The 13,241-nt window shown below is 44.7% G+C and overlaps 1 protein-coding gene across 5 annotated transcripts in view; it reads left to right on the forward strand.

Moving 5' to 3' along the window:
- LOC132263127 (titin) overlaps window positions 1-13,241 on the forward strand; it is a 28,966-nt gene that overhangs the window by 6,897 nt on the left and 8,828 nt on the right. For 3 of the 5 annotated variants that reach the window (XM_059762729.1, XM_059762728.1, XM_059762731.1), the window contains 8 exons: window positions 1,529-1,743; window positions 2,040-6,405; window positions 6,468-7,026; window positions 7,093-7,656; window positions 7,733-7,884; window positions 12,243-12,347; window positions 12,431-12,506; window positions 13,008-13,226. In XM_059762729.1, coding sequence (XP_059618712.1) covers window positions 1,529-1,743; window positions 2,040-6,405; window positions 6,468-7,026; window positions 7,093-7,656; window positions 7,733-7,884; window positions 12,243-12,347; window positions 12,431-12,506; window positions 13,008-13,226 — 6,256 coding nt within the window. Of the gene's footprint in view, window positions 1-1,528; window positions 1,744-2,039; window positions 6,406-6,467; window positions 7,027-7,092; window positions 7,657-7,732; window positions 7,885-12,242; window positions 12,348-12,430; window positions 12,507-12,743; window positions 12,758-13,007; window positions 13,227-13,241 lie in introns of all 5 variants that reach the window. The other 2 variants (XM_059762732.1, XM_059762730.1) reach the window with 2 other exon arrangements.

Genomic DNA, 13,241 nt, shown 5'->3' on the forward strand with positions numbered 1-13,241 from the left:
TGGCCATTCAGTGACACATTGCAATAATGCAATAGAATTAATGTTGCGGTCTTTCATTTCACATAAATACAAAGTAGAGAGATGATAAATGATTACATGTTTCGCATTTTAAAATTAATTTGGGATTTTCTAGAGCTTTAAAGAAGCAATCGTTCAGATAATTAGAATTCCTGCTAATAAACAGACAATCTCTAAGACATTTATAGTCAAGGCATTGGACAATATACTGCCTTATTATTTTAATAAAACATTTTGCTAATATTTTCCCCTCTCTCGTGACTTTTTCTGCGCGTGGGCACAAAAGAGACATTCTATGGAAGAGTGTGGCTCGGGAAAAAAAGTGTTTCTTTGAGCAACAACCCACACTTGAGTGCCTTTTTCCTCTCCCCATTTGACAAACAATAAATATAATAAAAATTGCAAATTTGTAGAATTTTTATATTGATCAAATCAAGAAAAAAACCGCAACACTTTGGCGGAAGGAAAGTCATCTGATTTATGAGTGAAACCACGACAATCATTTGGCCACGTAAATTCTAACTCGCGCGATACGACTGAAGGCAATAAAATCTATGGGGGGATAATTAAAAGAAAACCAATCATGTTCAAACTTCTTCCCAAAATCATCGCGATTGTGGGCATTTTGAGTGGTAAAAAAGTGCCATTTATCGCAACCAATTTCAGATATTCTACCCAAATTTTATTGCTCGCTTTTTTTGAGATCTCTCAACAGCAACAAAAAAAAGATCCGTGCTGAAAATTTGAATAAAACAGACACTTCTTTCCGCGGAGGTGAAGACAAACACACATGCACAGCACACCACCTCTCTTCTTCACACTCAATGGACTTGCAGAGACTTCTTTCTCCAGACACCGAGTCAGTTGACTGGCGATTACCACACGAGCAAGATTGCTTGTCGGTCCGCGGATAGAAAAAGGTTCTTTCGCCCCCCTTTTTTTTGTATATCACACAGAGACTTTTTCTTCTGTTCTTGTGTCCATCAGTGTTTTGCCCTCTTCTTCCCAGGCCAAATTGCATATTTACCCGTGAGTTCACAGTGAATATTTCGGGCTCATTTGCTCACTTGCCAATTGCATTCTTCTCGCATAGCAAGAGAGCGAAAAAAAAATCGTGTTGGTGGGCAAATGATCGCCTTTTTACTTCCATCACAGCACAGCGAAATTAATCCCATTTCGAGCGACCCACACTCAACTGGGTGGCACATTTTGCCATCATTAATGGACCTCTGCTGTGGCTCAATAAAAAGTGCACACATTTCACATTAATAATACCTACAAGAGAAGGCAAAGCAAAAAAAAAAGAGTCAAATCCACACTTTGCGCGCGCACGATGTTAATGAAAAGAGCTCAAGTGTATCGGATTAATTGAATAAGAAGCCTGAAAAAGGTGCTTAATGCCTCAGAAAAAACACACATTATTAATATAAATTTCTTCTTTTCAATCAACCCCCACCCACTAAACTTATTAATCGACAACGAACAAAAAAATCGGGGACACGCTCAACAGTGGCAGCAGACGGACGACTTCGCGAGGAAGAAGGAGATTCGGGCTCATATGTACAAATTGCGCGAGAGTCGTCTGCGTGATTTCTACACTGGTGACATGGATGCAACCATTGGAATTGGCAAGGGACTCGGCGCCAGTCATGGCGATTCCCTGCAGGATCAATCCTTCGAGAGCTTCAAAACGAAGGAGATTCGCGACTCTGAGAGTCCCACAAGGTGAGCTTTTCCCACGCTTTTACACACATTTTCTTGTCATTGCACTCCAGATCAAGATTGCAGAGAAACAGATTGAGCAGAGGGTTATTCACACAGCATGCATCGTGTGTCGCAAATCACTGAAGATCTTTGGGTGTTCTTGTGAAGATTGTGAATGTGATTTATGCATTTCTCCTCCTTATTGTACTGATATTGAGTCACTGACAATTCTAGTGCTTGCAATTTGCAAGAATAGCAGTGTAGCGGCATCTTTTCTTCTTCTAACCTGGACTCCAATCCGCTCAATTTCTTTGCAGAGACTACAAGTTTGATGTTGTGGCGCCAGACACAAGTGGATGGAATGTCATTACATCATCGGAAGTGACAAACGACGGGAAAACTCACACAACCCAAACACTCGCGACCACGGCCGGTGTTCAAGATGTGCCAGGTGGGAAATCGTCATTCTCCGGGCGCAATGAGCAATTGTCCTCGGTGACCCATGAAGGTGACGACAGCAATTTCACAACCTCCGCCGGCCAGTCGTCCAACACTCTCCTCCAGGAGACCACCGTGACTGGCGATGAGGACAGCGGCAAGACAGAGACCAAGTCCACATCCGTCACCTCATCCTCTCGTGTCATCAAGTCACAGCACACATCGTCCGGCGATCAGGCTGCTCGTGATCACAGAAACGTTGCCGACGAGTTCGATGAATTGCTCCAATCAGCACGGAATACATCATCGAGTGTCCAGCAATCCACTTCACTCACAACATCCAGCGAGAAACAGAGTGAGCAGCAATTTACTGGTCAGCAAGAGAGCAAAGTATCAACAACAATGACCGCTGAGGCGCATCAGAAGGAGGTTGAGCGTCTGGCCGCCCTGCCGGGTGAGATTATATCGCGCAAGATTGACTATCCCGATGCCAATACGAAGATGATCACAGAGACAAAGGCCCTCGATGACGGGACAATCGTCACAACGACCAAGTACGAAACCAGATCAGCCTCATCCAAGGTATGGAGCTCAGCTTCCAACAAGCAAGAGTCATCCTCCACGCGCTCCGTCACGGAGGAGCGCGCCCAGAAGCAGAGGATCGAGTGTATCCGTGACGAGTCATCTGCGACCAGAGAGAAATCGCATGAGATATCGCACGATCGCGAAACCACTCAACAGCACGCACTCAAGTGCGATACAACGGCAACAGATGATTATGCTCCCAGTGAAATCTCTCAATTCTCACCGCAGTCCAACAAGACCTTCGAGATGTTCGAGGAGGACACGCACCAGACATCCGAGAAGGTGGTGAAGCAGGAGTATCGCCAGGATCACACCAGTAAGCGAGTCAGTGTGGAGGTTGACGCTGCTCATGATGCCTTTGCGCGCTCCTTGAGGTCCATTTCTCCCGATCGCGGCAGCACAAAGTCATCAACAACTCGTCTCAGCACAGACAAGGGACAATCCAGACGGAGTCCTTCGCGAGAGAGTGACACAAGTCGCATCAGTTCGAACACAGTGACGAAGAGCAAGAGTGATCTCACCACTCATGATTACCAGAGATCAACCATCAGCTCTGAGAGGCGTCAAGCTCGAGCAACCACGCCGAAGCGCCCATCAACTGTTGTCGAGTCCACTGAAGATGAGCCAAGGGATCGTGTGCCTGTCAAGGAGCCCTCTCCAGTCAGGAGACCCACTCAGGCAAAAGACAGCAAGCCCTCCTCTTCGGTCAAGAAATTGCCCAAGACTCACGACAAGACTCCAATGAAGGACTTCGAGACAGATTCAGCGAGATCCACTTCACCAACAAGCACTGTCAGCGATATTGTCTATCACAAGACAGACAATCGTCAAATCATCACTGATCTGGACTCTGAGGAAGTGACTGAAGTTGTGAAGACAAGCCAAGAGTCCACCAACACTCAGTCAGTGACCGAAACGACAACTATTGCTGAAGGATACGGAGATGAAGTCATTGAAGTACAGGAAAACACTTCCAAGACTCCAACTGCTCCGCCAAGGAAGAGTTCCATCAAGAAAACCACTGAGGAAGTCATTGACAGTGTTGATTCTAAGGAAACTTCTGATGAGACATCGAAAAGATACAAGTTGACCAGGAGTGAGACTTATGAGGAGCGTTGCAGGAAGATTCTCGGAATGTCTGAAACGACTGAAGAAACACAGGAGAAGACTTCTCAAGACACCGTCGACTTCTTGGCCAATGAAGTCAATGTGGAGACGAAGAATAGAGCTAAGAGTCCTGAGAAGGTCAGAAAGACTTCTTCGCCATCTAAAAAGACTCCCGCGAGCAGCCCTGAAAGAAAGCCATCCATTAAGAAGACTCCACAGAAAGTGGAACCAGTGAGAAAATCCAGCAAGAATGAGATAAAGAGAGAATCCGTCACGGAGATCACAACTCAATCCACCAAGACGGTGATTAAGAAGGAGCTGAAAGAGGATGACAAGGAGAGAAAGTCCACTACAACCATCATCACAACGACTAAAGATGCTCCTGAAAAGAAAACTCTGGGAGAGAGGAAGAAGTCGACTGGATTGGATACAAAGCATGTGTCAACGGCTAAGATAACCATTTCTCCTGTGGCTTCCAAGGCGAAGCCTAAGGATGAGAAGCCAGCAGCGAAGAAGCCCAAGAAGATCACTCACAGTGATTATTCGTCAGAAGCTGAGGATTCGGAGAAGGAAGTTCCAGCACCTGAGAAAACTCCATCAGCGCGGCGAGTGAATAAATTGCCGGTGGTGGAGCGAAAGGAATCCGCTCCGGTGTACAGCAGTCGCCAGGAGAAGGAGTCTGTGCACAAAATGGCAAGATCCACCAGTGAAAACACCTTCAGATCATCAGCACGGAAGCGCTCAAAGCCTGACATGCCAGAAATCAGTAAATCGCCGGAAAAGACAACGAAAGCCGACACAAAACGACCCACAAAGTGTATCACGACAAAAACGATCAATCTCACGGCGACAAATCACACAGAGAGCGCCAAGACGAGTGAGGATGTTGATGTCATTGTTGATATTCAGCAGGCAAAGTCATCACGAGAGCCCACACCCAATCGCATCATTCCTGTTCCGGTGTCGCCAGAAGAGGACACGGGAAAGCCACGATATCCGGATGCTGTGCACGAACCGGATGACGAGCGTCGCCAGCCGAAGGTGAAGAATATTCCCATCTATGAGGAAGAGACAAGTGACTACATTGGCTGCAGCATCACCGAAGTGGCTGAAGACGACACCAATTTGACCGTCGCCGACAAGGTGAATCTCTTCACCAGCCTCAAGGAGAATTCCAACTACGAGAGAACATCATTCACCAAGGAATCCTCCGTGGATGTGGATGAGAAGCTGAAGGATGACGAATGTCTCCTCAGTGTTTCGGATAAAGTCAGCAAATTCATCACATCTGCTGAGGAGGTGAAGAAAATCAAGACTTCAACGCCCTTCTCGCCTGATCGCGATCGCGATGACTCGCTCAGGGTGGACGAGGAGTGTCTCTTGAGTGTCACAGACAAGGTCACCAAGTTCATCTCCACCGCTGAAGATGTCAAGAAGCCCAAAGTCTCAAGTCCCTTCGTCCCGGAATCTCGGCCTGAAAATGGCGACACAATCACGGATGAGAGTCAATTGAGTGTCACTGAGAAGGTGACAAAGTTCAGGACAAGAGCTGAGAAGTTGGCAGAAACCACGCCTCAGAGATCTCCAGAACTCGTGGCCAAGATCGACAGGCAAGTTGCCCGTTCAAAGCCACCAACGGTTGAGAAGGTGTCAGAGGAGGAATTCGGGGATTTCGAGGAGGAGAAGACCAGGAGGAGCAGCGTGAAGGATCGCTACAGTCCCAAGGAGAAGCCAGTGACCACATCTCCAATCACCCTGCGCAGCACGGAGATTGTGAAGAAGGCCAAGGCTGTCTTTGAGCAGAACAAGTCCCCATCGGCAAAGCCCAAGGACATCCTATCGCGTCCTTCCGTCTGGGAGGGTCGAAAGACAGCCAAACTGTCAGACATTGGGGTGAAGGGAAAGGAGAAATCCTTACCAGAGGAAGCGCCCAAATCCGAGGGATTCTTCCTCACAGAACCCGGCAATCGAGACACTCCTCGAGAACTTGATCGTGCCTTCCAGAATGCCGAGAAATCCTCTCCCAGTGACTCAATTCCATCCTATCTGAAGGACGCTGTCGCCACGCGAAAGCACATCTTCGAGAAGAGGATTTCCGAGGAGAAGATCAGAAGAAAGTCCCAAGAATCGGTGGAGAGAAAGCCCTCAAAGCCTGTTGAAGATATTGAGCCTGTTGTCGAGGAGATTTGTATCAAGAAACTCGCTTATCAAACACAACCAGATTCTCCTGTCCAGAAGGACTCTGTGGGCGCCAAGAGGAGTCTCTTCGAGAGAAAAGACTCCCTGCCATCGTACATGAGTCCCACATTGAGCTCCATCGAGCACATGAATAGCCAGAGGAAGGATTCCATTGACATCAACAAGAGCAACTTGCGAAAGGCCTCAATGGAAAAGAAGGACGAAGAGTACGATGGCAATCCTAGAAGTACTGTGAAATTCGGTGTGGCTCTCAAGAGAACCGACTCAGAGACTTCACAGCCTCGTCGCAAGTCCAGTTGTCCGGAAATACCACACATTGAGGAGATCTTCGAGTTGGAATTGCTGGAGAGAATGGTAAGATTTCTCTGGTCATTTTCATAGAAAGTTTTGTTGAAATAGAATTATTCCTTTTTCAGCTCGAAACTGTTGTTGGCTATGAGCAACGCAGGAGAATTCGCGCCCAGATTCGCCTGGTGAAGAAGCAAATGGAGAGCAAGGAAGTGAGGAAGATCAGTCCCTCGAGGAAGCTCTCACCGCGCAAGATCAGTGGCAAATCAACCGAAGCTCCTGATCACACTCAATTGAACGGACACAAGAGCGAGTGTGAGACTGTTGAGATTCACGAGAGTCGCGTGGAGAAGCACATGTCCAGAAGCCCAAGTCCACCAAAATCCCTGCCCAATCTCCGTCAGATGCGCTCAGTGGCGACTGAGTCGAAGGATGACAAGCCCATCTGGGCCACCAAGAACATCCTCAAGAAGGCATCCGAGAACAATCGCACCTACTCGAGCAGGAGAGTCGTGAGTGAAAGCAAGACGCAACGCATGAAGACAGACGTCAGCACTGAACCGAAGTCCATGGATTCAGTGACATCGAGCTACGGAATTGGGCCAACGGATGACAATGGACAGCCTCTGTTTGGCCTGCGTGCGCTGAAGAAGAAGACTCCAGGCGCGAGTGATTCCACAACCAAGGGTGAGTGTGAAGACTGTGAGAAAAGAGCAATTTCAAGACGAGGATTTTTTTCCATCTCTCTTCCAGTATCCGGAAGCATAGTCAGGGAGTCTTATCACTCTGTCAACGGTGCTGATCCCGTTGGCCAGCGCACTGTCACACTCTACTCTTCAGACCTTGCGGACTTCGACCAGATCGGTGAGCGACCGGAGAAGAAAACACCATCGCAGATCCGCGACAAACTCATCGAGAGTGAGCAATCGCGAAAAGTGCACAGCGTGACAAAGACGCAGAAGATCGGCGACAACACATCACCCAAAGTAGTCCGCCGTGGCTCCGTGAAGGAGTTGAGTGAGAAGTTCATCCAGAAGGAAGCTGCCATCACTGACAAGAGCACAGCGCAGAGTTACCCAAAAGCCGGCCTCATTCTCAGAACACAGACGAGTCGAGAGGATGGCAAAACCACCCCCAAATCCCCAGACAAGGGGAGAATCGTGGTGACCAAGACACAGACTGTCACTGGCGATGGTGGTGGTGGTGGTTTCAAGACAACCACAACCACCAAGGAAACGCGATCATTCCTCAACAGTGCCAACAGCAAAGTCACGGACGTTCAAGATGTTCTCGATCGCATGAGAAACGCCGACAATGGTGAGAGAAAGAGAAATTTTATCAGTAAAACCACTTGAGAGGATATTTTTAACTCCGGCACTCCACTTTTTTCCAGTTGAAGAAGTCGAAGACAGTGCCGACGACAGAGAAGCCAGGGCCCTCCTGAACAAGTTTATAGGAGCCAGCGTCCTTATGGCCGGAATGGAGTCCATGATGCCGCAACAAATGAGCCAAATTGTGGGCGCGCCCGTGACGAAGCAGCAGCAGGTGAGATTAGAGATGTGCCAAAAGGGGGAAAAATCACACTCCTTGTTCTTATCCCAATGTTGCAGGAGAGGAAATGTGTGTGTGTGTCTTCACTCTAGGTCAAGTGACACACTCTCTCTTGCTCTTGCTCTCTCACGTCGCTTTTCACGGGAAAAGATCATAAATAAAATTTGCGCGCAGTTTTAACTATCGAAAAACCGCCTCACGGCAGCCAAATGGGGAGTCACACACACTCAAAAAACAAAAAGAGAAAGAAACAACGACCCATGATTTACGACTATTTAATTGTCACTGAATTTTCCCTCCTTTTTAGGTGTGACCACGTGGCAACAAAGAGAGCAACAATCTCAATCGCAATTCACACAGACATTGTGTCTATTTTCATCCTCTTGAAAACCATGTGGTCAGTGAAATTTGTGCGCCTTTTTTTTCCTCCTCTCCACAAAACTCTCGCGCGAGTTTGCCTCCAAATCCAAATCCGAAAAACTCTATAAATAAATTCTCTCTCCGTCAGTTAAGGAAGCGCGCGAGCATTTTCGCAATGCTGCGCTCTGTGCCCTGCTTTTACCGCGGCGCACGTTTTCCCATATAGATTTTGGAATATTGATAGAAAGAAAATAAATAGTGAAAAAGAGAGCGCGAGAGATTGAACAAGTGACGTCACGGGAAAGTTAATTATCCTCAGCAGTAAATATCTCAAAGCCATCATTTAACGATTTCCAAGAATACCTCTAAGAACCCCAAGTATTTGTAATTTCATTGACACGCCGCGCAATTTTCCTCAAGCTTGAATAAGAAAGAAAGAAAAAATCGTTGAAATTACATTGACAAAAAGGCCGATCAAATCCAAATAAATCAAGCATGATCTATTTTTTCCACAAATATCCGCGCGCGCGAGAGGAAGAGGTCAAAATATCGAGGGTTTTCTTTTGTATCGACAAAAAAAACCGCCTAAGATTTTCTCTCTCTCTCTCTTCTCAAGATTTTGGTGAAGAAAGAAAATTGCGAATGACGAAGGTTCTCAAGAAAAACTTCACAAGAGGTCGTTTGAAAAGTATCGCTGTTTTTTTTCCTGAGATTTGTGACTTTTCGAAACTTTGTAATCTCATAAAAGTCTTCATTCTAATTGCAAGAATGTATTTTCTTTATATACTTAATCATGTAAAAGAAAACACACTTTATATCTCTGCTAAATGACTTCAATTAATGACCATTTTGGCGCGCAAGCGTCTCCGAATTTTGAGATTCACTCACTCTCTCTCCCTCTCTTCGGCGCACAAGCTCTCTCTCTCTCTCCCATCCGCTAAAATTGACTTCTGTTCGCCGATCGCAAGACACCACGGATTAGTTGGATTTAGAGATCTCAACGAGAGACACAGTTCACTGTCGACAATCCATCCTCTTGCCGAGGAATACCAAAAAGGCCGGACTGTGACGTAGTTAGGCTCCTTTTAGTCCAATTGCACTTTAGCCTTGATAATTTTCAAAAATTCGTGTGTTTTGTGTTGTTGTGACAAGAGCACAAATCTTTTGCTCATAACATAAAGAAAAGAAGATATAATCATCTACGCTGATCTTTAAAGCGCGAGTGACGTGAATTTTTCACAGCCACAGAGAGTTTTTCCTCACATCATCGCGCCAACAGCGAAATTTTCGTGTGTGTGATGAGAAGACATACCTAAAATAGTCAACAAAGATTTTACTCTTCAAAAAATAATTTAAAAAAAAAATCAGTCGCGCGACAAGAAAGGAAAAGTGTGTTCAAGAATAGTTATTATTCTCAAAAGTCTCACAACATATAAAGAGTGGATTTTCATTGTGATTCTCTCTCTCCCCGGAAAAATCAATTTGCGTGATCAATATTTGCTCACGGAGATAGAAAGAAAGTAAGTTCAAGGTGTGCAACATTATAATTACATATATATTTTGTACACATGAAAGGAAATTTTCTTCAAATATCCGGCAATACACTGCTTGTAAATCGCGTGATTATATAACGAACATCACGCAGTGGTGTGCACATCGCGACGCACTCTTTGCCGACAAAAAAAGTGTTGTAAAAATGCGGAAAATGCCATCAATCCCCATATTTTATCCCGCTTAACTCAATTCACGACAAATCCACACGACAATTTATAAAATGATGTCAGCCAAGAGGGGAAAAAAAACCACCTACTTCAATGGTATTATTACACACTTCGTCGCACTAACACGAATTTCCCACCAACCTTCTAAATCACAACATTGAGAAAAGAATGATGATATAAATAAGTATTGACGAAAATTGTTATTCTTCCTAATGTGCAATTTGGAAGCTGAAGCGCGCGCTCGAGTGCCTGCCTCACCTCTCAACATGAGGACACAGACGAAATGGGTGGGATTCTCAAGATTCCACCTAAAAATATAATTGAAAATGAGATGTGAAGAACAAGAGAAACTGGATTAATGCTAATTTGCAGTAGCCAACAATCAATTTTCACACTAAAACTCCACTCAAACTCTCCTTCTTCACCATCTTTCTCTCTTTCTCACACTCGTGTAAATGTGTGTTTCGAGATTTGTGGATGTTTATAGAACCAGAAATAATTTAAATTGAAAATTTATAAAGTGCAAACAGAGCATGAGATATTCATGAGGAAAACTTTTTAGTCATATCGACTCTGTGGCGCGCACACACAACGAAAAAATAATAATCACAGTGCGAAGAGAGATGAAATCATCATGTGCCTTCAACATCCCATCGTTTTTCTTCTTCTTCTCCACCTCTTCTTCTCTCTTTTTTCTTTAATTGCACCATCACAAAACTGACCTAGAAAATCTTTGAATTTGTATTTTAAATTCTCATCAAAAAATTTATGACTATTTCACTCATCAAATTAATCTTAGCCATTTATTGCAAAATTACACCTCTCTTTTCCCTTGAGTGATTTTTATTTTTAAAAGAAAGCCACACACTTTCAATTTCATTCGGCCCATTCCTGACATCTCAACTAATCTCTCTCTCTCTCCATCCTTTCGAGCGGACCCGCGCGCGCTCACATGTGATCATTAAAATATGACCGAAAACGGTTTGGAAGGATGGATTAAAGTCATGAAACAGCGTTATATTTTTGTACAGAGACAACACACACCACATGTTGGCTTCAATAATGAGAGAAAACATGTGAGCGAGAGTGACTTGCACGCCTCGGCGTGCGCGCGTTTGCCAAGAAAATTGGACGGAGAATCAGGAAAACGCCAGCAAAGTCCCCAAATGATCGATAGAAAAGGACACACAATGCTAATATTCAACTAATTTCTCCTCAACGCACATGAAATATGAACGAGACAAGCGGGCCACACCAAATTCTCCACTCTCTCTCTCTCTCTTGCTCTCTCGTGCGTTCTCTCATCTATCCGGCTGTTTAGTTGTTCACACGAACGGCCCTATTTTGGTCACGAGAGAGAGAACATCTTCAACACACACAGCGCGTGTGAATTTCCCAACAAAAACTTCACACATCAGCGCGAGAGAAAGAGCGCGTGAGTCTGCAAGACTTCACGAGATGCGCTCTTGTCTCGCGATCAATTCTTCCTCTCCCTCTCTTATTAATTACTAATCCAAACTATCACTCACCACCTTGGAGAGCAACACACTCAACTGATAAAAGAACCTTTTTTTAGCTCTCACCTGAGGGACGAAGATGAAGTTGATCTAGAGATAGCTTCTCTCTTTCTCTCTGGCCTCGACACACACCGAATTTCCCGAATACATTCGCTTCCTTCACTCTCGCTTTGGGACTTGAGAAATCTCCACCTTCGCGATCTCTAGAAAGATAGAATTGCGAATTAGAATCTATTTGTGAATTGTAGTTCAATAATATCAATTCCCAATGCACTTCTCTCAATTGCCACACATCTGATGAAGAGGGCAAGAGCCTAATAAACTGCGAAAGTGTCACAGGGTGTGTGAAAATGTAATTTAAACATGTTAAACAGGAGAAAAATCAGTGATAAATGCATCACATTTTCTCCCCATTCTTCTTCCTTCTTCTTCTAATCATTTTCTTACAAAAAGTCACAGTCAATTTCATATTGAGCTTCTTGAGGTGAACCCAGTTTCTCAAACATCACAGAGAGACCAAAGACATTCCCCAAGATCGTCACACTTGAAATGATCTCATCTGCACAGATGGACTTGATCTTTTTCTCATTCCTCAACTTCTGTGAGTGTCTAAAAATGACCGCGAGTGCATGAGAGCGAGTGTGTGTGATAAGGCATTCGACTGAGCGACAGTGCAATTTGCCAGAGTGTCTAATATTAGCGATAGAGTGAGCAGATGGGGTTGAAAACTTACTCATCAATTGACTATTTGTAGGTAGGAAAAAGCACAACAAAAACTGTTAAAACTGCCACAACCACCACAAAGAAGAGGCCCACAAATATCGACGAGATTTGGGACGAAGTTCTTCTAAAGCAGCTGGTAAGTGAAGAAGAAACTCAGGTGGGCGCCGCCTAATTAACGTTGAATCCTCAACACTTTTTTCATTGGCAATTCCTCAACAGTTGGAGCAAACAACCAATTACGAAGAGCGACGCAAATTGCGAGCCAGACTCAAGCAAGTGATGGCGGAAAAGGAAGGTCAGTCTGCACTTTTTTGAGCATCTCTCTTAATCAGATTTGAGAAGATGTGAAATATTTTTTTTCTCTTTTTTCTTCTCTCTCAAACACACACTCGCACTGAAAAAAAACACACACATTATTTCAAAAAATCAAATACAAAAAAATCCTGCTCAACTCTCGCTCTCTGGGATGGTGTTGGTTGGCTCACATCTCGCTCCTTTTCCTCCTATTATTTTTATGATTGGACTTATCCAGAAGACACTTTATGAGTAGTAGTTCTTTTTTTCTTTTTTGTTGAGTAATATACTATATTCGCAAGCAAGAGAGAAACACAAACGAACCAAAAAAAGCATCACAAAACTTATTTTACAAGTCAAATAAGTCTCTGCAACTGGGCTACACTCATCTTTTTTCCAGCTAGTCTTCATTACTTTTAATCCTTTTTACATTCTTTCTCTCTCTCTCTCTCTCTTTCTCATCTCTCTATCTTGTAAATCCACGAAAAAAAAACAATCTTAGCTTGTGCTGACGTCATTGCCAGCGTGAAGAGAGAATTGAAGCAGCAGGAGGAAGAGCTGGACAGTGACGAGTACGAGATTGTTGAGGAGGAAGAGGAGGAGGTTGAGGAAGAAGAAGAAGAGGAGGAGGAGGAGGAGGAAGAGGAAGTAGAGGAGGTGTCAGAAGAGGAGGTGGAACCACCAAAGGAGCCTCCGCCGGCGCCACCCGTGGCGGCAAAGGGTGAGTCACTCCTTT

This window comes from Phlebotomus argentipes, unplaced genomic scaffold (genome assembly GCF_947086385.1).
Source record: "Phlebotomus argentipes unplaced genomic scaffold, Phlebotomus argentipes genome assembly contig_15, whole genome shotgun sequence".
In the NCBI taxonomy this organism is placed as follows: Eukaryota; Metazoa; Arthropoda; class Insecta; order Diptera; family Psychodidae; genus Phlebotomus; species Phlebotomus argentipes.